This window comes from Aythya ferina (genome assembly GCF_964211825.1).
Source record: "Aythya ferina genome assembly, chromosome: 4".
Lineage (NCBI taxonomy): Eukaryota > Metazoa > Chordata > Aves > Anseriformes > Anatidae > Aythya > Aythya ferina.
Window position 1 is genome coordinate 62,240,187 of NC_140300.1, and position 23,881 is coordinate 62,264,067.

General features: G+C 43.9%; 1 protein-coding gene and 1 long non-coding RNA gene across 9 annotated transcripts in view; one reads left to right on the plus strand and one right to left on the minus strand.

The window, feature by feature from the left end:
• Positions 1-23,881, plus strand: part of SLC4A4 (solute carrier family 4 member 4) — a 224,422-nt gene that overhangs the window by 191,428 nt on the left and 9,113 nt on the right. For all 3 annotated transcript variants that reach the window (XM_084519333.1, XM_084519335.1, XM_084519334.1), the window contains exons 16-23: positions 1,923-2,111; positions 4,711-4,824; positions 5,438-5,599; positions 10,001-10,179; positions 11,592-11,664; positions 16,141-16,209; positions 17,885-18,058; positions 20,514-20,675. In XM_084519333.1, the coding sequence (XP_084375459.1) occupies positions 1,923-2,111; positions 4,711-4,824; positions 5,438-5,599; positions 10,001-10,179; positions 11,592-11,664; positions 16,141-16,209; positions 17,885-18,058; positions 20,514-20,675 (1,122 nt within the window). The remainder of the gene's footprint in view (positions 1-1,922; positions 2,112-4,710; positions 4,825-5,437; positions 5,600-10,000; positions 10,180-11,591; positions 11,665-16,140; positions 16,210-17,884; positions 18,059-20,513; positions 20,676-23,881) is intronic.
• LOC311436832 overlaps positions 1-23,881 on the minus strand; it is a 105,349-nt gene that overhangs the window by 49,832 nt on the left and 31,636 nt on the right. For all 6 annotated transcript variants that reach the window (XR_014693106.1, XR_014693107.1, XR_014693108.1 and 3 more), the window contains exons 5-6: positions 9,192-9,324; positions 3,700-3,758 (exon numbers count right to left, since the gene is read on the minus strand). This is a non-coding gene — a long non-coding RNA (uncharacterized lncRNA). The remainder of the gene's footprint in view (positions 1-3,699; positions 3,759-9,191; positions 9,325-23,881) is intronic.

Below are 23,881 nucleotides of genomic sequence, written 5' to 3' on the forward strand. Positions count from 1 at the left end.
CAAGATTTCTAATGTAACTTTGCTTAACTTACTTGTTGAAAATTTCCCTTATAAGCAACAACATATTTTATATCCTACAGTTTTGCCTGAAGAACGTGCTTTTTCTGGTAAATTGCATGTTAGTCTGAATTATTCTGTGCCCATATTTGCAGTAAGTTTTCTACAGCTGAAGTATCTGGAGTAAAATAGGCTTTTCTCTCTCTGTTATTTATTCACTTAGAGTTTTTGTTAAAAATCCGCTATCTCTAATTTTACGGTTCCTGGGACTATGATTTCCTTCATTTGGGTTTTCATACAGAAACAGAGGACTAGAGACAATGTGATTCCAAAACTCCCCAGACTGGCAGAAGTTTATAGGTACCTAAAATTACTTGGAACTTTTCTTGGTATTAACACACATGCTGTGAATTCCCAGTCTCCCCCATGACGGTGCTCTCTGGGTGCACTCGGAATAACCTCGCGAGCTCACTGCTTTGTGCACATTTATAGTCTTGGCCTCTTGTGCATTTGTATTTGTTCTGTCCTCGTGGCTCTGCTGATGTTATTATGAATTATACAGGCTCAGGCTCTGACACTTCCTCAGGCTCTGCTCACCTCAAGCATTAGGAAACAGATGATCATCTAACATGTCCTGTGCGGCTCTGGATTCCACAATGGCATTTTAAATACAAATAGTGCCTCCCTATCTGGCAACTGCAGTCAGTCATCTTTAGTAACAAAGTAGTCAAATCAGGATGGAAGCTATTAAAGGAAATTTGAATGTGGGATCTTATTTGCTAGTACTGTAAGGAGGAGACCCTCAGCTCTTGCTGAAATGAACTGAAATGATTGTATTTGTGTACGCTGCATTGAACCCCAGCAGGTGAGCTGGTGCTGTAGGACATTTTTGCAGTTTTGAGCACATTTTACCAGCTTGGCAGAGACCTGCTCTGCCACTGCTCTACTTTAGTAATTCTTCTGCCCTGCTCAGGGATATTTACAGCATGGGCTGTATCCGGAGTACTTTGCAGGTGTATAGCAGAGAGTGAGGTTGGACATCAGCATCTTCCTGGCTGCTTTTCTGTAAACACAGGGGATTTGTTTTGCCTCCCCAAATTTGCAACCTATCAGCACAAGCTGGATTCAAGGAAACAAAAGCAAGCAAAACTTAGTTTTGTTTGCTCAGCCTTCACTACCATAGTGCCTGTCTTTTAGCCCAGGACAATTGGCATGGCTTGGTGGAGGTGCTCAGAGGAGCATCACCTAACTGCAGCGGCACGATGCTGGTTATGCAGAAGTCTCTTGCTGCTTGTTTCTGTTAGGCAAGGAGAGCGATTTTCTGCTGTGGAAACTGTGCTCGTCTTCATCCAAGAGAAGCACATTTGTTTTTTGTGTTGCTTGTACTGAATGAGTGATGAAGAGTGGATGTAGAGTTTGTCACAGGCTTCTGCATGATGTTTCTGACATGGCACTTCCCCTCCAGAAAACCTAGAATTGTTCAGCAGACCACAGCTGAGGCAGACTTGGAATGGGGAGAGTGTCTCAAATACTTCTCTGAAGCTGGCAGTGTTTGGGTTTGATTGTCGGCCCAGACAGCGAGCACCTTGCAGTTGGAAGTATGATGTGGAAAGGTGCTTCATACACAAAATTGCTATGGGAAGAGATTCAACAGAGACCTCAGCTTTCTCCTTTCATTTATTGACTATTCAAAAGATCTTCTTTCCAAGTTTGAAGGTGTAACCCCTGAGTTTGAAAGTTACCACCATCCTCTGTCTGGGTTAAAATCCATTCTGCCTGCCCAAAAGCACAGGGATTTTTAGCTTCTGTTCCATGCCTCCATTTTCTTCATAGTATTTTTCCTGATGGTCGTCTCTGTTCCCGTCATAGTGTGGGCGGTGTTTATGTGAATGTGGCATCATGGAAATGTTCTTTTTTTTCTGCAGTACAACACCACCATTGACTGGTCGTCTCTGACAAAGAAGGAGTGCTTGAAATATGGAGGACACCTTGTGGGCAACAGCTGTGATTATGTCCCTGACATCACCCTCATGTCTTTCATCCTCTTTTTTGGCACTTACACCTGCTCCATGGCCCTGAAGAAATTCAAGACCAGTCGCTATTTTCCAACCACTGTAAGTCTCTCCTTTCACCCTAACAGTCTGTTTCTTTATTCTTTCAGAGTGCAAAGTTAAGCCTTCCTCTTGGTATAGTTGTCACACAGAGGGGCAAAAGCTCTGCAGGGAAGCCAGACTGCATTTGATGCAATAAAAACATGGTACTGGTTAACCAAATCCTGGGTTTGCTTTAGCTTTCACTCTCTGTGTTTCTGGAGGACACAGGTTAGTCAGCAGAAGAGCCAAAAGGAGCAGTAATCTGTCATTGAGATGTGACAGTGATTTTAAAGGTACTGAAGACAACAATTCCAAGCAAAGATATGCAATAATGTAGCTTATCAGTCTTAAGAGTATTCCAGGCCTATATAGTTTCAGCTAGCTATTTTCAGAGCCAGATAGAAAGCTTAATTTATGTACTGACTCTGGGGCAGGTTGGATGGACATTTTACAGAAATCAAGTGTGCTATAGGGATGATTAATCAATGTCAGAAGTTTCCCTGTTTATAGCCTAAGTGGAGTGTTTGGGGAGGACAAAAGAAGCCCTTTGCTTTGTCCCTGCAAAGTGGGTAAGCTAGTGGTCTGTATAGCATAGAAGAGATGCATCTTTCATGTTACCAGGTAGCATTTCAAGCACTCAAAACTGTAAAACTTGCCTACAGTCCATGTCTGGCATACCTTTTGTGGTAGGGACTTGAAGCAGGAATTCCATTTCCTTTAAGATCAGATGCAAAATAGGGATGTCCCTGGTAACCTTTGCATTGATTTAAACAAGATTTCACTCAGAGCCAACTTGTATGCATCTCTCAAGTGCATCTGCTTATTCTGTCTTTGTCATGACAACTGTTCAATGTTCAAAGGCAGGGGAAAAAAAAAAAAAAAAAGGCCTTTCAGCTGTAAGGGGTTCGTTTGAAACACACTGGACAAGTATCTCTGCCCTCCCCAAGATTCAGCCTTTGCCAGTTTCATCAGTTTGCATCTGAAAGAAGACATGCACCGTGAGCTTCTCTTTGTGTAACAAAAAGCCATGTTTGTGTAAGACTTGTCCCCCATTTTTGGCATTCTGACAGAATGGGATTTATCCTGCAAGGATTTTTATTTACTGTTTTGCTGTGTTACAATCGAACCTTCTATTATTTTTAATAAAAAGGAAATGAATTCCATCTATCCTGGAATGCCACTCAATGTATCTGTGACTATGTGAACCTGGGAAGCCTGGAAGGAACAAATCTTTAAAGATCCCGCATAGTTCCAGACAAGCACAGTGGGGCCTGTCTGGTTTAGCTTCAGAGCCCAACCGGTGGCAGCTTTATTGCATTGACTCGGGTAAAGTCGCACTCCTCAGAGTACGTAGACGATTTAACCAAGAAACGGAGTTTCTCATCCTGTCTGTTTGGGTTGACTTATTACTTGAACAGAAAACAATGCCATTTCAAACTCTGCCATTTACATGGAATATCACATCTGTCTTGGAAATTTGGGTCTTCCATTTTCTTCCATTCCCCCCCTCCCCTGTTTTGTTTTGTTTTGTTAAATGTACATTGCAAAATCAATCCCATTAAAAGAATGGCATCTGGGCAGAACATATGTTTTTGTGAAAGGCACATACCTTAAGATTTCTGAGATGACATGAGAAGCTCAACTTGTATCAAAATGCAGTCTCTGTCCCTGCAGAGAAAAAAACATGAATATGAGAATCCTAAAGAATCACATCAGAAGGCAAACAGGAGGAGACAATATTAAATAATGTGTAAAAATGTCACTATTTTTTTAGGCTTATTTGTAAATACTCAATATCTGTTAATATTGGAAGCTGACCTGGAAGTCTTTCAGTAATCAGTACGACCAGAATGAGAACATATGCAATTATTTAAAAAAGAAACAAACCTAAACCATCTCAGAATTCTTCCCAAGCCATTAAATGGTTCTCAACCATTTCTTTGGCAGCTTGGCTTACCATAGCTATCAGTGGGCTGTCCTGGCCCCCCAAACACTTCGAGCCTCCCGTGTCCCTGCATGGTCCCCATGTGCCTTAGCCTCAGGCTGGTGCTTGGCACTGACAGTCGGAGAGCAAAGCATGTGGTATAGGCAGACTTGCTCTGCTCCCAGGCATGCTCAGCACCTTGTCAGGAGAGGAACTGGGAGTCTTGAGTGAACTCTTCCCTCCCTGCTTTTTCTATGCGCATTTCATCTTGCACAGGAAGTTACTTATTAAAGAAAGGACCTCTTTTTCTTGATAGACTTGCATTGCAAGCTTTTCAGACTCCTAGGCCTCCATCCTGGTGGTTGTTGGCTGCTGTTGAAAGCAGTATCAGTAAGACTGTTCTGAAGAATTCATGTGGGAGTTTCTTACAAAAGCAGTTTTCTTCTTCCTTGGGCTTGTTTTCATAATTCCATTTAGGCTTAATTGTTTGGCCTTCAGACAACACAACGAAGTACCAAGGCACATTTGGGGAAAATGGAATAAGACATTACAATGTGCACCTTTGTTTCTACATAAAAAGAAATAATTAGTTTGTATTGCCACCAAATGCACACTTGGAGTATCACACAGAATCTAAGGCAGGGATAAAGTGGTGCCTCATAGTGCTGACTATTACAATATCAACTTCTGTTTCAGGCCAGGAAGCTCATCAGTGACTTTGCCATTATCTTATCCATTCTGATTTTCTGTGGAATAGATGCCCTGGTAGGTGTGGACACACCAAAACTAATCGTGCCAAGTGAATTCAAGGTATGTAATTGTCAGCTCATTTTGTGGACTTTGTGATAGCTTCCCTTTTCCACCCATCTGCCCTGACTAAAATGTCCTCAAAATGAGACAGCAGTCAGCTCGCTGGAAAGGACCATTTCACTCAGCTGCTACCCCTTCTAATTGCTTTAGTTAGCTGATTTATCTCCTAAATCCTGCCTCCATACTTTGAACATAGGCCCAGCTTTTCCTACCTCCTTTGGGCTGGTGTAAGTTCTTGCATCCAGGACTTGTGTGCGCTGGGTTATGTGCTCAGTCACCCCAGGGACATTCCCTCATTCAGCTCCTTGGAGGCATTCTGGAGAAGCTGCTCAAGGGTGCTTGCTGGCATGTTCCTCGTAGCCCCCCTTGTAACCTTGCTGCTAATCAGCTTGCAAAAGCTGGGCCTCCGTAATCAATGCTTAATTATTAAGGACTTTTTGTTGCTGTTTCTGGGAAGGATTAAATTATCACAAACCTCAAGTGTCTCTCTGTAGCCTTTTAATGGAAGGAAGATTTTTGGAAGTTTTTCAAAGTGTAAAGACATTTATACTATGATAATGTCACTCATACATTGCAACTCTAACACAAGCTTTCCTTTCCTTCCCCTTAAAAGCCCACCAGTCCCGAGAGGGGTTGGTTTATCCCACCTTTTGGAGGGAACCCATGGTGGGTGTACCTGGCAGCAGCCATCCCTGCACTGCTGGTGACTATCCTCATCTTCATGGACCAGCAAATTACAGCCGTCATCGTCAACAGGAAGGAACACAAGCTCAAGGTGGGTGTGCTTGGTGTCTTGCATGTGTGTGAAGAGCTGTCCTGTGCTGCTTCTGTGCTAGAAATGGAGGAGGGCCTGCGGCAGGGCTGCATATACAGCATGGCTCAGCACGGACAGGAAAAAGAAGGGAGCCATGGTATATCCACAAGGTCAGGATCTCACTCGGAAGAAAACCTAATGAGGGAGGATGGGGCAGCACTAGCTGTAACCGTAAAAGGTAGAAAGAGCTGGGCGTGTGGGTTTTTCTGCTGTGCTGGGTAATGCCTTGAACCCTGACACCAGAGAGTTTGAAGTTCAGTGTGGATGCCTGACACCCTTCTAATGATTGACTAATGGTACCCTTGAGTGTCCTCTGATGTCACTGTCTCGGGAGGGAAAGAGTGAAAGTTAACTGTGGAATAAACGAGCATGTGTGGATCTGCAGAGAACGTTCAGTGTAGGAGCTCAGGCTTGCTGCTGGGAGAGCCTGCGTGCTTGAAAGGTCCTCTGCTCCAGCCCGAGCTGTGACCTGATTTTTCTGTGGACTGCATCCGAGCCAAAATCTTCCTCACCTAATCAAAACGGGCAAAGATTTTCCAGATCTGATAAGCCCCTGTTAGTGTGCTAATCGTAAGGCCAGTGGGTGTTCCCAGAAATAGAATCATCAAACTGGCAGAACAAAGCTCTTTGTGTCACAGCCAACCCATACGTGAGGCTGTCAGCTGCTCCAAAGGGGGGTCTTGGTGTGCTGGGTGATGGCAGAAACCCACCTCTGGTGGGTACGGCTAGAGACGGCCCAAGTACAGCGGCCGTGGTGGCTTTGTGGTGTGGTAAAATACAAGAAATAAGCTGAAGAGATCTCAGATGTACCAAAGGTATAGCTACAGTTGGATGTTATTGAAAGAGAAGCTTTATATCCACTGACATAGAACAGCCTAGGATGTAGTAATGTTTTTAAAATAAACGTTCCAGACCAGCGCTATGCAGGTTTTCATGCCTGTAGGGTTTTTCCTTTCCCTGCCTGGTCAGTTCTATTGAAAAATATTAAATTCCTGTAAAAGAAGACTCTCCCTTCCTGCTAACAGCACACGTTTCAAGTGGTCTAACCTATGAGAGCAAAGACTCGCTCAAAACATGGCTAATGCTGGGTCATTGTTTAGCTAGCCAGCTCATCAGTCATACTGAGAGCTGTTGGAAGTGTAGCTCTCCTGTGAGTCGAGCTCTTACTTGAAAAAGAGGAGGATGTTGCAGTTCGAATGGTTGCTTGTGGGCATTAGACAATCAACGTGATTTAAGACTGGCCTGGGGGACAGAGAGGGCACAGGGAAGGTTTGTTGTGCAGTGATGATTGCTGGCTGACCGCTTTCTTGCAGGGCTGGATTGAAATGACCCCCAGAACATCCCTTCTTGCCATCTGGAGCTGGGCAGATAAAATTAAGAGTGCGCCCACATCTTCCTCAGGGGGAGGCTAATCTTTACCCTGCCCTTGAAGCACACCATTAGGTGTAGGTGATTACGGAGGCAAGGTACAGTGCAGATGTCTGCAAGCCTGTCAGACAGGGCTGTCAGCATACACTTGCTTTCTGCAGGTGTCTGATTTCCTCACCTGTATGTTTCCTGGACACGGCCTCAGTTTTAGGTACACTTGAGCCCTCACGATACGGCCTTCTGCTGCTACACAGGTGTAACCGTATCCACTCCAGGTATAGAAAAGCTGGGGAAGGCAACAAAAGGCTGAAACCCAGGGGTAATCCTTTCCTGTGCAGAGGGCATGCAGCCTTCTGACCAACGTGTCCTCCTCCCCTCGGCCTTGCAGTTTCAAGGTGCACCTTCCCTGTCTCTGCTTCAGCTTGTAGGTGCTGAACACGGTTATGCTATCAGCACTGGGTGTACTTTTTTAGTAGCAAAGTATAAACATTCCCACAAGGTACTGTTTAAAATAAAAAATTGTATCCTGCTTCCTTTGTTAGGGTTGTGAGAATATGCTTTTGTTTAAATGGGGGTTCACTAGTTCGACCCTGCAGCTCTGCACCAAAATATACAAAAGTACAGAAAATCTACTGTAGGCCCAAAAGAGGACTTTTTTTTCTTTTCTTTTTTTTTGCTGGTGCCTTGTTAAAAGTGTTGGCAGGGTGTTGCTGAGTGCTGCTGGCCAGCCAAGGTAAGCGGTGTGTCTATTAGGAAAACAATGAGTACTATTCAAAAGGAGCTGGGTTGCTTTCCCTCTTAGGTCACCAAGTAGGTCTGGCTCATTTGTTCTTTCCAATAAAATCAAATTGAACAAGTTTAAAAAAAGGTTAATCTTCTTTAAAATATCAAACCTTAAAGATTTCTCTAGTATTTTTCTGAAGATCCCTTTCTTTGGTGGCTCTTTTGTTTCTCCATTTCTCTTGGCATTTGTGACTGGTGGATTTCCTGTGTTAGTCCATTAAAGGACATAAAAATAACAGATAAAAGCAATAAAAAGAGAGGTGTACGTTGTTTGGGAAAAGCTTTTTGGGGTAAATTTACCCAGTGTTTTGCTAGCAGTGTCTGCTTCTGACAGAAATTACTCTCTTTCCAATCTCAGTTTCCACAGGAGTTTTTCTTCAAGCCCATCTGAAGACTAGAGGTCTTTAAGAGGGTGTGAGGAATGAGGGCAGCTTTCTCCTTTTGCTAGGTGATGCGAGGCCATCAGCTCCTCTTGTTGCTTTCCCCAGGAAAGCATAAAGTTGGGCGTTCAGTACCCAGCGTGATCAGCAGCGCTCAGGCCATTTGCAAAGTCCTGACTGAGATTCTACAGTTGCTTCCTATCTTAAATACAGGAGTTCAGATCTTGCTCTGAGATAGGAAATGGTAAATGTTACCTTTTGGCAGGCACCATATACCTGTAAGATTGCTTTCAGGTAGGTTTCATTAAGTCATTACATCGAGAGTTATTTTAAAACAGCTGCTTGAAACTAAAATTAGGCTTTGGGCTGTTTTTTTGAAAGGGTAGTTTGGGTGTCTGAATCTCTGTGCATATCTAAGCTGTCACTTACACAAACGTGACATGACTTGGAACATTAAGGAACTGTTTTAGTTCCTGATGCCAAATAAAAAAAACACTTGCAAATGGAATGAGCTGTTTTACTTGGAAGAAAACAAGGGACCTCGGGGAGAAATTGTGGATAACTTTGTTCTCCATCGTACAGAAGTGTGCTCTGACTTTTGGAATTGGCCCACAAGTCCAGTTAAAGATAGCAAACACTGCTCATCTGCCGTGTCTTTGCAAATCAGGATATCAGAGAGGAAGAGAGAAACTGAAGGAAGTGGACAGAGTGAACACAGCTGGACAGGGATTTTGCACCTTGTTGTCTATTACAAATTCCGGAATAACGCGTCACTTTCCTAACACCGGTACCTTCATCAGCATTGCTCCTCCCTTCATCATGACTAGTTAGTTATTCAGGCTTCACTCTGACTGTGATGTTTGTGTGGAGGGCTAGACTCGTATGAATGCACAGTTGGTGAAATCCTGGCCTCCCACTGTATAAAAAGAAGTCCCGTGCACTTGTAATAGATCACTAGGATAACAGCTGACAGTGTCATAACCTGCTCTCTTGCTTTGCAGACGATCCTCGCATGCACTTACCCTGTCCGAACGCTGCTGTTGCCGGAGCTGTCTCATGCTGTGAAAATGGGCTGCTCTGTGTCTGCATGCGCTGCAGGCAGGCAGCAGCGGGTTGGGATGGTGCCAGGCATTGCATTTCTTCTCACCGTGTCACCTCACGTTTAAAAAAAAAAAAAAAAAAAAGGAACATTTAATTATAAAAAATAGCACTATATAATGAGGTTTCATTCGTGTTCAGAGGCAATGCAGAGCTCTTTCAGAATACTGTGAGCCTACTGTAATCAAGATATATATTTTTTTGAGAGCTTGCTTGCTTACACTGTTTATAAGATAGGATGTGTAGCCCACCTAGTACTTTTCAGTGATCATTACTTCTTTCCAGTTGTGTTTAACTCACAGTCTGCTATGTTCAGTACCATTGTGCTGAGCTACCTGACTGGCTGCAGGGCTAGCCTGGCACCATCTCAACCTCCAAGTACTGTGCAGCATATACAAGGTGCTTGTTCATTTGCCAGACTGCTTGCAAGACTGCTGCCTTCCTATACTTATTGCTTAAGCCAGCTGCATTGTTTTCAGAGCTTGCCAGGACTGTGTCACATACCTGCTTTCCCTGCTGAGGCACACAGTTTACCCGTTAAGCAGCAATGTGTCCTACTCTGCTAACTGCTTGTGAAAACTTCTGTCTCCGAGAGCAGGCCAAGCAGTTGGTCAAAGATGCTGTAGAAGGAAATGCTGCTTGGTTGTTGTGCTTCTGCTCCTGTGCCAGCGTCCTGGCTGTTCCTTACCTATTTAGAAAAATTAAAGCAAAGGTTTTCTGTCTCCCTTCACAGAAAGGTGCTGGTTATCATCTGGATTTGTTCTGGGTGGCCATCCTGATGATCATATGCTCCTTCATGGGCCTGCCCTGGTATGTTGCTGCTACTGTGATCTCCATAGCTCATATTGACAGCTTGAAGATGGAGACAGAAACTTCAGCCCCTGGAGAACAGCCCAAGTTCTTGGGAGTGAGGTATGTCAAACCAAATAGGCCTTCATTGCCTTGTTTGCCTGCAAAGATCAGTTGGTACTATAAATGGTCTTGCTTCGAACAGGACACAGGCAGAGGGAATAGCTCTTAGATTTGCAGTAAATCTTAAGATCAGCTGTGCTTCCCTACAGCTTTTTTTTTTTTTTTTTTTTTTTGTCCTCAGAGGTTATATCCAGTTAGAAGCTTATCTGGCATAGTCCTGTAAATAGTCTTTCTCGAAAAGGAAGAAAACTGTTCTGCCATGTGCGTGTCTGTACAGGGAGAGTATGAGTAGAGGGAGGAAAACAAAGAAACTTCACATTGGAGTTGAGATAAATTCTGTGTCTGCTTTGGGCATGCACATTGAAACCACCCCTAACTACACAAGACTTTACACAGCAAGGTCTGGTGCCAATGGGATCCTGCGAAGTTTTCATACAGTGTTTCTTAAGGCTTCCTTTGTATTTCCAAACCTGAATGTGAGATTAGGCAGTGCAGCTCTCCGTGCAATTCCTCAGAAGTCTATTCAGCCAGATCAGAGAAAGTTTTCCAGTGTTTGGGAAAAGAGATGCATTTACTAGATTCCTTTATGCATGGAAACTAGACAGACATTTATAAGCAAACATAGTGGTAAAGGATTTAAACATGTTGTGGCTAAAGTGATTGATTCTACTAAATTAAACTATTTATTTTGTGTTTGGTTGCCTTAATTAAGTGGTCTGAAGTGCTTTCAATAGAAGCAGCAGCACTCCTGGAAATCAGGCCTCTCACTTAGGCAAATAACAGAAATGTAATGGCCTAATTTGAAGTTCTCAGAAATACTATTTGCAAGGGCATTTTCAGTTGCAGGGAGCAGATGTGGGTGCCTCTTAAGTCAGATGTCCAGCAACCCACAAAGGCCCAGACCAGGGAATTGTGAGTCCTCTTCGTACCTGGTGCGCAGAGCGGTGTACAGTAAACGGCACTTATCTAACTGTTGGAGTACAATGACCAAGCTCTGAAACATGCTGCTAATTTCAGAGTGGAGAGCTAATGATTTATTGCCTATTTGCATGTTGTGAAAACTGCCGTGCAGAGAATTTGGTCTGCTGGTTAACAGTTTCTAATGTTTAACGTTTAAACACACTCCTCATTACTCAGTAGCAGTACTCTACCGATCCACAAACACTGGAAGTAGGAGAACGAGCAAACATACAAAAACTGATTTGGGGTGTGGAAAAAAAAGATGTGTGTGAGGCTCGGTCATGAACAAGATACCTGCCTGCCGGTGGTGGCTTGTAATTGCCCCTCAGCTTTGAAAATGTGTCTGCAAGAATGCGGCTGCCAGGTTTACATAGGTTTTGAATACTCTGAGAAGGGAATAAAATCAGAATGAAAGCTGAAGCGATACTGCTAACCCACTGATTTTGTTTCAGGGAGCAAAGAGTCACGGGTGTCATTGTTTTCATTCTGACCGGTGTGTCTGTCTTTATGGCTCCCATCTTAAAGGTAAGGATGTAACCTTTTCTGCTTCCTTCTGCTCACACAACCAAGTGGCCAGAGCCACAACAGTTGGGCTATTTTTATTCTACAAAAAAACCCTCATTGAAGTATGGAAAAGAAGATTAGTGAGAATGACTGGTGCAGTTTTGCAATTTATGGAGGCTTAGATGTAAACTTTCTGAAAGGAAAAAACATATTTATAGCGTGCTACATATTAACAGTGCCAGAGTTCCAGGCTGGTGGTTTTGTGGCCATGACTTTTTTATTTGAAGATTTTTCTTCCATGTTTATGTATGGTGAAGTTTTCTTTTATATTCTTATGCTTCTGTGCCCGTGTTTTATGGAAGATAGATTGTGGATTAAATTTGAGAGCATACTGGTGACGTTAACAGATAGAGTCAAGAAAAGTACATTTGCACGTATGTGTGTCCACATCTGTGCTAGGTCCACATACACGAGCCCAGATGCTTCCACAGTGGCTTTGTCCCTTTGTGCACAGTCCAGGTGAGTGAGGTGGTGTGAGCTCCAGGAGTGCAGCTTGGCACAGCCTTCTTCCAGGACTCTTAGGAGTCCTCCAGAAGCCAAGAAGGGTTTTCTTTTGTAGCTCTGGAAGAAGTTGTCAGGTGCAGAATTAGCAATGCTTCTATACCATGTATCAGAGGGATGGATCTGACAAAAGTCTTTTCTTTTAGAGGAAGTAATACAGTCTGCAGATCTCTCTCTGTTTCTCATTCATCCTGAAGTCTTGCTGTTTCTAGAGGATAAAGTGACTCCCGCAAACACCCTTCAGATCTTCATCTGGCACCTATTCATACGTTGCATGTTGTGCATAGTGTACATGGTCCACTGAAAAGAATTAGCTGTGATAAGAAAGAATATGTGGAACCGATGGCAATGAGCAGAGCCTACAGCTTGATAGTGTTACTCCATGAGAAAAGTTCTGGCCAAAAATCTTTGGGACTGCTGGCACTGCTTTAGTGGAGCAGGAATTTTGCCCTGCCTGTTAGGGCTGCCAAAGCACGCACCTCAGCAGTGTGAAGCTCCTGCAGCTTGCCTTGCTTTTAAAAGAGCCAGCACAACAATCAAATTTTCATTCTTTTAGGCTGGATCCTCCTAAAATAGCACATTCCTTATTGCTCAGAAGTGATGCCTGGCTCAGTAGTACTGAAAACATGTTTCTGTAGGAAGCAGTGCAGAAAAATGCGATTTATCTCCTGATTATTTTTTTTTCTCTCATGATTTTAGCAAAGGCTTTGGGCACTTGTGCTGCTCATGTACCATTTAATCTAGATAGGTAGCTAATTTTCAAGTTCTGAGATTTACTGGCGTGTAGCCACAGAGAAACGCATCCTTAGTGGTTCATCAAATCATAGAATCAAACTAGAAAATCCGCTTATCTGTTCCTGGTGGAGGATACTGCCTTTCCCGAGGATGACTGAAGTGGTGCTGTGTGCAGGCACACGGTACAACAGCTACCTGAGATGTCAGCTGAGATGTCAGCTGCAGAAGGCCACCTCCACGGATCCACAGACTGGTGTTAGCAGTTAGCTGAACAGTAACATACACGCGGAAACAGTGGCACCGTTCATTGCAGCTCAGTGGTGGAGCAGATGGGTGTCTGGAGGAGCACTTTTGGAGGAGACAAATTAAGTTTGGTCGAACCTGAGAGGGCTGCAAGACACGGTTAGATGTGAGCCTGGAGGGGAGGACACAGGCAGAGAGAAATGATGCCGCATGTATATAAAACGAAGAAAGTGGCTTTAAAAAGTCAGTGTTCCTATCCTTGATTTGTGAGGTTGTTTTTACAATTAGCAATTTTTTCTTTCTTGGATATAGTTTCCTCCTCTCCACAAACAAGCATTTCCATGCCCTTAATTTAATGCCTGATTGTATTAATACTATTTGTTGGTTCGTGACCTTTCCTCACAAGATCTCTCTTCCTCTGTCCTGCTGAGCTCCATTATTTCCCCCACTATTGCTTCATTCATAATTTTTCTGAGCTTCCCCAAAGCACGCATACAGGCAAGATCCTCACGCGAGGCTGTCTGCAGATAAACTGGCACGCTCCTTGCCCACGTGCCAGTAAGAACTACCTGGCAGGGTTTCAGGACCTTCAACAAACACCAGCAGGAGGGTCTCCTGCTACAAAGAACTGCTTTGCAGCATGTATTGCAGAACAGTTGAGTCTTCTCGTGCCAGCAGCAAATTGAACGCTAATGGTCCCAAACGGAATACAACTGGCAATCCACAGAATAATCCCATCCTTGTTTTTTGTGGGTGTTGTGGTGTTTGTACTGCTTTTGAACGTCACTCATCTTTCTGCTCAATTATGGCAGATCTCCACCCAAACACCCTCTACCCTTCTAGGAGAATTACAGGCATTTTCCTATAAATACATTCTTAATTCTGTTGGCTAGCAGCAGGTTTGCTCTGAGTACCTATGCCAGCAATCCCATAGCCAGTGAATACTTTGCCAAAACATAATCTTCCAAAATGAAAGTGCTGCTTCCTACTCTGCAAGATAATGTGCTGAAGTTTCACCTAGGCATGACTGACAGGGTTAATTAGCATGGAATGGTGAAATAACACTTGGATATTTTTCTTTTTAGTTTTTTAAAAGGGAAAGGAAAAAGATTGGGAGAAAAGAGAGCGATGTAAATGAACTAGCAAGCTAAACTCTGAAAATTTCCTACCCAACTTGCTGCAGGAGTCTGTCTTGTCTCATCTTATCGATTCCTCAGATGCAGTGAGGGTGCTGAATCTCTCGGACACCCACAGCTATGTCAGCCACACACTGACTCCCCCTCTCCCCGCTGTGGTGTGGGGTGGTGGAAGACTGTTGAAGCTAGCCTGCAGAATTGTTCGGCTTTCAACATGTGCTACAAACAGGTCACTCAAGGACACAAATAAAGGCAACAAAAGGGTAACTCAGTGGTCAAGGAGCTTGGAGGAGTTGAGAGGGGGTGAGACTCAGGTGAGGCAAGGGAGGAACGCAGGCAGTGATGCTTTGATCTCCAATGACATTGCAGACGTGGCTCTGGTGACTTTGGTGCTTGTGTGCCCCAGGTGAAGTGCATGCATTCTGGATGAAGGCCTCCAGGGAAATTTGCAGGGCACTGTGTTTATTACCTAGTAAACGATTAGTAATGTAGTGGAGAATTTGATAAACACGGGTTATTTGCTTCTTTAATGAGTTACGTACACAGGTTGGGAAAGAAACGTTCCTACCTCAGAAGTCCTGGTGCCTTTGGGTGTGCTGTGTCTGCCATTCAGTGGCAGCTGCTTGTCACTGCACGAAGGCTTCCCTCGCCGCGAGCAGACGGCTGCAGAGCTCTTTCTGTGCTTTTTGGGTTCCAATAAATGGCACAAAGGCCTTTATTCAGATCCTGAGTTTGATTTGTGCCCAAGTATTTCCATTCACATCACGCCACGCTGATTGCAAACGATTTTGTTGTTCGGCTTTCCCGTTTTGGGAACTGCACCATTGTTTTTGCCATTGAGAAAAGCTTTGTGCTTTGGGTCGGAGGGCCGGGTACTTTCTTCTGAGGAGCATGTATGTTGTTTCCATGGGCAGGCATATGCTGTAGATGGAGGCTGTCTCCTTTGCAGCCACCTGGGTTAGTGCAGATGCTGGCTCAAGTAGCCGTGCTGGTCCTCGGGCACGAGAGGGGAGGTTTAAAGTGGCATTTGTTGAAGTAGGCAGGAAGATGGATTTAGTGATGACTGCTCTTGTATTAAACCATGCAGGCTGTCTGGAAACGCGGCTGTGCCCCTGCACATCGCTTGCTTTTCAGCCAAAGGAAGATGTCCCCAGCTGCATGTGACAGTGATGAAGCAACAGGCAGTGCTTAGCACTTGAGGGAGCAGAAATTGTCATTTGAAAAGGCGATTTCTGTATGTGAATAATGTAACTCATCATCCTGTACTTATGGACTATTAATTAACATGAATTAAAGTCTGAGTATTTAGAGATTTGGTTTGCATGACTGTCACTACTCATCTGGGACTCAAGAGGACAGCCCTTCTGGACACATTTCCACATCTTACTAAGTTGTACATATCCCAGGATCATGATTCTCTTTTTCTCTACCTTCTGCTTCTAGTCCCACCAGAAACCAAGAGGTGAAAAGTAGTTTGGGGGTTCCTGGAACACATTTTACTCCACTTTTTCTTGAAATCTTTGACTATACCTGGTACCATCTGGCTTCATTTCCTTTGTTTCTTGGAGATACTTAAAAGTTGCACCAAAACGGGAGAGAACAGGGCTCATTCAGCCTCTGCCCTGTTCTTCCAGCTCTCCAGTGCTAACAGAAATGTTCTTCCACCTCTCAAAATACAGCAGAAAGATTGCTCGTGTCTATTACTTTGCATTACCCACCCATAGGTGCAATTCAGATTTATCATGAGTCAGGGATTATGTCCCCCTGCACGTTAACAGCGTGTTGTGTATTCACTCACTTTCTCCTTCTCTCTCCCTCCCAGTTCATTCCCATGCCTGTGCTCTATGGTGTCTTCCTGTACATGGGCGTCGCTTCCCTCAACGGCGTGCAGGTAAGCTCCCGCAGGAATTTAGGGCTGCTCTAACCCAGGGTACCTTGTCCAGAAGATGGGAATCTGCTCATTAAAAGGTTTCTTCTACAACTCTCCAGCCTTTCCCTTCTCCTCCGCCCCCTCACTTTCGTTTCGGAAGAAACCCAGGGAGGTTAGCAACTGTTTACAAATATTGCCGCACACTGGCTGACTTGAGAATGAGACTAAAGGCAAGAAATCTGCTCAGCAGGAGAGCAGCCAAGTCTTGTCCCCATAAGCAATGGGGGGGGGGGGGCTTTGTGAAGACCCGGGGTCTTTCTTCACCCCAATTTACTGATAGAGAGGACAGCGTGTGCTTGCAAAGGCTCCAGGCTCACTTCTGGGATGGTTCAGGTCCTCTGCTGGGACATCTGTTGCAGACTGAAGGAAAACAAGGCAACATGATTTATGGTGGTGGCATTATTCTGCGATGTTAATAAGTGGGAACATTGCTGCTTGCACTGGAAGGGAAGCCAAGCCCCCTTTCTTTGTCGTTGAGGAAATATTACGTAAGGAGCCTTTCTCACAGTGCACTATCTTTAATTGGTGCTAGGAAGCTGGAAGTGTTTTTGTTGCTTTCTGGCACCCTATTAATTGTGGCCTTTCTTTTTAGTGCTTAGTTGTGCTCTAATGGGAAAAGACTCTGTGTTCTGTGAGCGCCATGAGAATTTACTTGGGTATTCTTTAAAATGGCCCAGGCTTTCATTCACTCATTTGAGATTAATCTCGTTTCAGAAGTGGGCAGCGAGCCCAAGTTCTGGCAGGAGACAACAGGGGGATTGTAATATTCACCCTTGGGTTGGTTCTCCTGGAGGGGATTTCCCCTGCTTTCTGGCCCAGGTGCTCGGAGAACTGTGCACTTGTTTTCTGCTGATCAAGGACCTCACTCAGCGAGAAATCCCCGTTCTGGTTTAACTCCAAGTCCATCCAGTCCAGCACGGGGTGAGGGACACTGCCTGAAAAGCTGCCCCTTCTCCTCGCTCCTCAGTTAGCTGCATTTCTGTTCTCTGGTAACGTGATGTCTGCCCTCACCTCTGGTGACCTCTGCTCCCAATTGATTTGGAGAAGGCAGTGTTTTTAAATGCTGAACATCTTTATAGTGTTCCTTGGCAGTAATAGGGTGGTTGACAGAAGTAGCCCGAAGTTTGATGCCAACCACAGTTTGGGCATTCATCTTTTTTCTCTGTTTTGTGGGCAAAAAAAGTCCTTTCTTCATCAGAAAGTTCCCTGTGTCCCCAGCTGCAGCAGATCAGCCTAGTTCTTGTGAAGCCAGCAGAGAGAGCTATTTCCACTGATACCTTAGTTTTTTGGTTTAAATAATGATCATCAGAGCACGAGGATTCCTGCTCCCTAAAATAAAGGCACCTCAAGGCCTTGCATTAAGAGGTGCTTGGCTCCTGTGTCTATTCAGATGCCAAATGTAGATGTGGGAGCTTAACTTCAGACAACTGACTTAAAATGTTCAGCCCATTGCATTAAGTTAAATTAAAAGTGCATTACTGAGGGGAGAAAGGACCTGTGCAGGGTTCTCTGCTGAGTTTCCTTTACGTAGGGAAAGCAGGTTGATTCAAGGTTGCACTTCATAGTTTAATAATATTATTGTCTTTTTTTGTGAATCCTGCATTTCATTTATGCTGCTTTTCCATTTTCCATCCAGTTCATGGATCGGCTGAAGCTGCTCTTGATGCCTCTAAAACACCAGCCTGACTTTATCTATCTGCGTCACGTCCCACTGCGCAGGGTCCATCTGTTCACGTTTCTGCAGGTGGTGTGCCTGGCCCTCCTCTGGATTCTCAAGTCAACCGTGGCTGCTATCATATTCCCTGTCATGGTAGGTGACGTTCTCCTTCGCCTTTCCTGGCTGTGCCTCCCTTTCACAGCCTGGGCCTTCCACACACAGGCATATGCTCCCTCAAACAGGCAAATTGAATCCTCTTGCAGTAAAATCCCTAGGCTGGGACTCTGAGCTCCATTCATTACGCTGATATAAAACTGCACAGGGTGAATGTTCACCACATCCTCTCAGTTGCTGTGACTGCCTTCACATAAATCCTCTGGAAGAAACAAGCCTGGCAAGTTAATTTTTTTCCAGAAAGGTGTAGTTAGTTTTGACCGTTCCTGGCTGCCAAGGTTAGATGTGCTGTGTTTTGTCCTTGAGCTGCTTGAATGAATGAGAGGTACACAGTTCTCCTTTCTCAGTCCACACCAGTTTGTGTACAGAAAGTGTCTCCCTTGCTTTTAAATAAAACAAACAGGCAAAGAAAAATGAGATGGTAGGGCTGTGATCCCTGCTCAACGTCAAATAGAGGGCAAGTATTGGTTAAATCAAGAGCAAGAAAAGGAGTTCTTCTTCTTTGAACTTGAGTAAAAAGACAACAGTGTTGATTGCTGTGTTTCACATCTAAGGTTGCTATATATATTTGTAGGATGCATGTCCTCTAACAGTGGGTATCAGAGTCATGTTAAAAGGTCTTTTGGATGATGAATGATAAATGATTGACCGCACAGAACTATTTTGTAGATATACACTGTGCAGCCAGTTCCAAGGCAGACCGAGTCTCAAAACCTTTGGCCATTTACAGGTGGTCTGCAGGTGGTCACTGGAGCAGTTCAGGTCCAAAATGAAGCAGCAGAAAGTGGACCCTGCTCTACCTCTGTACCTGCCCTATAGCTCAGCTAAAACAGTTGGGAACAATGTCACCTTACAAACAAGTGCATCCAACATGACCACAGCTATGTGCACAGGGGTTCTACAGGGCTTGGTCTTTGGCTTGGAGATAGGTCAGACTGCTGCAAAGTCAACACTATATGAAGCTCCCTTAATATATATTTGGGCCAAATCCTCCCCACACACACCTGTTTCAGGTTTATGAACATGTAAATATTCAGGCATGGGTGCAGTTACAAACTGCAGTGCTTATCTAAGAGAACGAAGGAAAGTGGAAAACAAAACAAGCACAAGCATTTGTTCTCTGGTGCTGGTAAAATTAGAGGAGAAAAGGTGATTCAAGTAAAAAAACAAACAAACAAAACACAACACAACATTTTTGCTGGGACACATGCTCATATATAAAGATGTTAGAAGTCAGCAGTTCATATGGACATGCTGTTCCGTTCCATTTTTATAGCTGTGCTGTGCTGTTGAAAGCTGAATTTAAGATCTGGAGACACCTCCTCTTTGCCCATAATAGCATCTGAGCAGTCTTCATTTTGCTGAAGTTTGTTATAATGATGCAAACTCAGTGGAGGTACACTGACAACTTGGCTGTAGCTGGATCTGATGACAAAACCTGACTGATTTGCACTTATGATCAGGAAGGCTATGAACTTCCAATTTGACTGTGAAGATCCAGCCAATAGCCAGCCCCCTCCTTACTTGCAGGGAAAGCACTTTTAATAAAGAAGTAATTTATAGAGGGATAATCACGGGTGTCTGCATGGCATCTTTCCACTCCATGAGTAATTTTTCATTTCTCTAATCCCATTTTATATTACGCAAGTCGAAGTTTGAGATCCATTTCTAGGAATAATTTGTGCCATTGATCCTCACTGCTTGGAGCAAACTTTTCCATCTTAAAAACAGTTTTCTGTGGCTTGTAGGAGTGGGTTACATCTTTTTAGAGCTAAGTTGAGCTTTTGGTCTGTCAGTGCACATCTTGGTATACATCTGTTGGTGATGTTAAATTCAGCATAGGCATTGACACCTATTTCAGGCATGTCCCATATTTTTCTCCCTACACAGAAAAATCTTTTCCTTCAGTTTCTTGCAGCCACAATCCTAGCAAACTTTATTCCGTAAATTCTGAAGGCACACCCAGGCTACTGTCTAATTTTTAAAGAGTTGTTAAATCTAGAGAAGGGGTGAGAAAAAAAAATAAAGAAAATTACTTAGGCTGCCATTGTGAACCTGTATATTTGGCTGAATCCCAAAAATAAATGAAAATCATCTTGGGTTGACAGTTTATTTCTTTGCCTGATGCCTGTCAATTTGATGTTAAAGATGACTTTTGTTTTTACAGGAGCAGTAAATGGTTACCTTGCTGCTTCTGTACGTTGCTTCTGTTTATTCTGATGTAAAACACCTGCTTGAGACCTGATTTGGTTCCAAAGTTTAGGTTTTCAAGTTGAACAACTGGAATATCTCGATCACCTTGTTCTGTATATGTTCATTTACAACCAGAATTGAAGCGTTTGGGATTATGAAGCAGCATCAACCTGAATGCAAAGAGTGTTCCCAATTAAAGGTAAAATGTATCTCAGTGAGAAGTCCTTCTCTGCCCTTTCAGATTCTGGCACTTGTAGCAGTCAGAAAAGCCATGGACTACCTCTTCTCCCAGCATGACTTAAGCTTTCTTGACGACGTCATTCCAGAAAAGGACAAGAAAAAGAAAGAGGACGAGAAGAAGAAGAAAAAGAAGAAGGGCAGTCTGGACAGTGACAATGATGATGTAAGGAGCTTTTCTGCTTTTGTCCAACTACTCATTTCTAGCTAATCTCGGGTGATGGTTCCAAGCCCTCTCCAGCACTGGGGGTGGGGATTTCCCAGCCTCTTGAAGCAGACCAGCACAATCCTTACCTGCTGCAGCAAATCACCCCCAAACAAAACTTCTTTGCAATGTTGCCTTCCCTTTTACAGACGTCACCAGCCTGTGGTAGGTGGTACTTGCATTGCCAAGAATGAAATCACACTTTCCACAAGAGCCCTAGATACCTGCTGACATGTCATTCCCTTTACTAGAATGCCTTTCATCACCCTGCCTTGTACATCTTTCCCTCCCTCCTCCGCCTTTCTCTCCCCCCTCATTGTCTCTTACATTTTAGGAGGAGCATGGTTTTCGCAAGCAGTTCAGATGCTTCTGAGAATATCCTGGTTTACTTTTTAATTTTTTTAATTACTCTTTTTGAAAGCACAAAAAGATAAGACTTGTCATGTTGCAGGAAAGGCTGTTAATACTCCTGACCTAAACATTTAAGAAGCATACATGCCCTTTCTGCTGTGCACTCTGCTCTTTGCTCCTACCTTAGGTTGCAGCATGCCCTGAAAGAGTGCAACTTAGCTTGCTAATGTCATTACTAAGTGTGTTGACCTGATCAGACCGGATTCATGTGCCTTAGAAAATTCTGCATTTAATTGTATACGTAATAAGATGAAATGTAGTTCTTGTGCCTTTAAACATTCTCCTACCCAGGCCTAATATGAGCTGAAATTCTAGAAACTTAAATAGAAGTGCTGAACACACAGATTATAGAGCACTGCGTATGGCAAGTGTAAACTGCCTTTGGAGAGCTGGCTGCCTCAGTCAGCACTATCTTTTGCTCCAGCTGGAAGACCATGTTACAAGGGAGCTAAGTTTTATTAATGATGAGCCACATGGAGGGTACTGAGCACGCTGTCAGTTCTGCTTGTGTAACTGTCCAGAGTTAATGAAGAAAGGCTTTTCCTGTGGTTCAGACAAAGGTAAGATCACCTGGACCTGGAAAATACCAAAATTTCAGTGTGGCAGCAGACATAAATGACAAGGGATCATGCTCTTGGGAGGAGGAAGTTAGCAGGAAAAGTCACCTGCCCCTTTCTCACATGTTCATGCCCAGCTCCCTGACCTGTAGCCAGCAATGCCCAAGTTTTGAACTCCACTGTGGTGCAGCAGAGAAACAGCAACAGCAGTTGTTCATCTGCTTGCTCCCTGGCAAAGTGGGTAACAGCAACCTCAGGAAAAGGGAATTTCTGAAGTAGCAGCTGCCGGCCCAGTATATTTGTCAGGAGCATTTCTTACAGTGAAGCCTGAAGGAGAGTGTGAGGCACGGTCAGCTGTGGGAAGTACTTCTGCCACCACGCTGTAAGGTCATAGGTGCTGCAGGTTTTTGCCCTACTGTGTTTGCTTTATTTCTAGTGTGTATTATCCGTACCCTTCCCACACTGAGCAGATCTGCCACATTAGCCCCACTTACGCAGGCAGGTGAGTTAGATGATAAATTCAGTGTCTTCAAGAGTAATAAGGCAGCTCTAGGAGTTCCTCAGGACTGTTCTGATGCCTGGCCCTACCCAAGGTTTGCAGGACAGAAAGTGCAACCATGATCCAGGTGGAGAACAAACCCTAACTCAAGTCCCTTATGTGAGAGCTGCAGATCTGTGTTAGAGGCAACAAAGTCAGACTGCTCCAGTGAGAAAATATACAATGGCTTTTCTATAGAGAACGTATGCTGTATGAAGCAGAACGTATACAGTAAAAGAGACAAAGCTAGGAATTTCATAAGTGAAGGTGCTGTGATGTAGGAGGTAGCCTGGATGCACTCTTTCTTATTAATCAGGATGAATCCCAACAGGGAAGACTGGCCCTATTTCAGACAGCAAGTTCCCCTTTCCCTTCCTTCCTCTCTGGTCATCAGCTCCCCCTGTTCCTGCACTCTTTTTTTCAAGAAAAAAGTCTGTGGACCCATCCCTGTTAGCAGTGCAGCTCCTGGTAAGACTTTCAGCCCATCTTTGTACGACTAACAGGGAAGGCAGGAGCTTCGAGCATGAGGAAAGCTCACACCTAAGAACATGCTGATGACACCCAAGACATGCACATTAGTGGTGTCACATCACCAGGGAACCACACGCACACATTCCCACACTGTCCCTCTCAGCTGGGGGAGACAAGGTAACAAATGTTTCTTCTGTTAATCCAGCGGAGCAGGATTCAAAAACTCTGCCACTTAAATTTCAACAAAGTGCCTTCATCTCCATGCTACGTTGCCCTGTGGTACATGCATTTATGTGTTACTGCATGTAGCAAGCAGTTCCTTGGACAGGCTTCCTTTTCATTTCAATGGCTGTCATTCCTGCAGCACCTGGAAAGCTGAGGTCATGGGTTTCCTTCAGTGGATAAATTTGTACAAACCAAAATGAAAGTCATCCTACTGTCCATAGTGAACAGTCAACAAAGGTTTGACTCCATTCCTTCATTATGACTGATCTGAATGCAGCAGCATTGTATCCTGAGCTATGGCTCCTGTATCTGTGGTATGTTTTAAGCTATCTTCTGTCTTCTCAGGCTTTCAATGAATTTCAGGTACAGTACTTGATCTAGAGGATGATAGAATTGATGCAAAATGTTGGTTCCTAACTGTTGTTATTTTTTTTTCAGCACTTGCTTTTACCGGCTTCCTGAACATAAAGCACTTGATGTTATTGGTTTGATTATTTTCACCCTTTCTGCTCCAGAAATATGCCCCCACACAGTCAGGACTGTGGGATTTTGCAGGCAATTCACTGATTAGTTAGTTGCGTGAAGAGAACTGCTGGGTGTTGCTAATTCAAGTGGTGTTAGGTAAATGAATACAGCAAAACCTGGCATTAATGGAGACCACTCTCTTAGCCTGAGTTAGGACTCACTGTTAAAGATCTCACTGGGGGTTTTCTAGCAGTCAGGGGCAGTGAAAAAAGAGCTGCAAAGAAAGTTTTTCAGTAATCTCATCGTGCTCCCTCCAACTTGTTTTTACGAAGTATAAATTAGTGAGACTAATTGCTGCATTTGCCTAAGCTTGTACGTAATGGAAAGTTGAGCGCCTTGGTTTTCTCTCAGATTTTATGTCCAAAATGCATGACCTAAGAAGGGCCAGCAATTTTTTATTTTATTTTATTTTTTTTACATTGGGATGGTAAATTTAATTT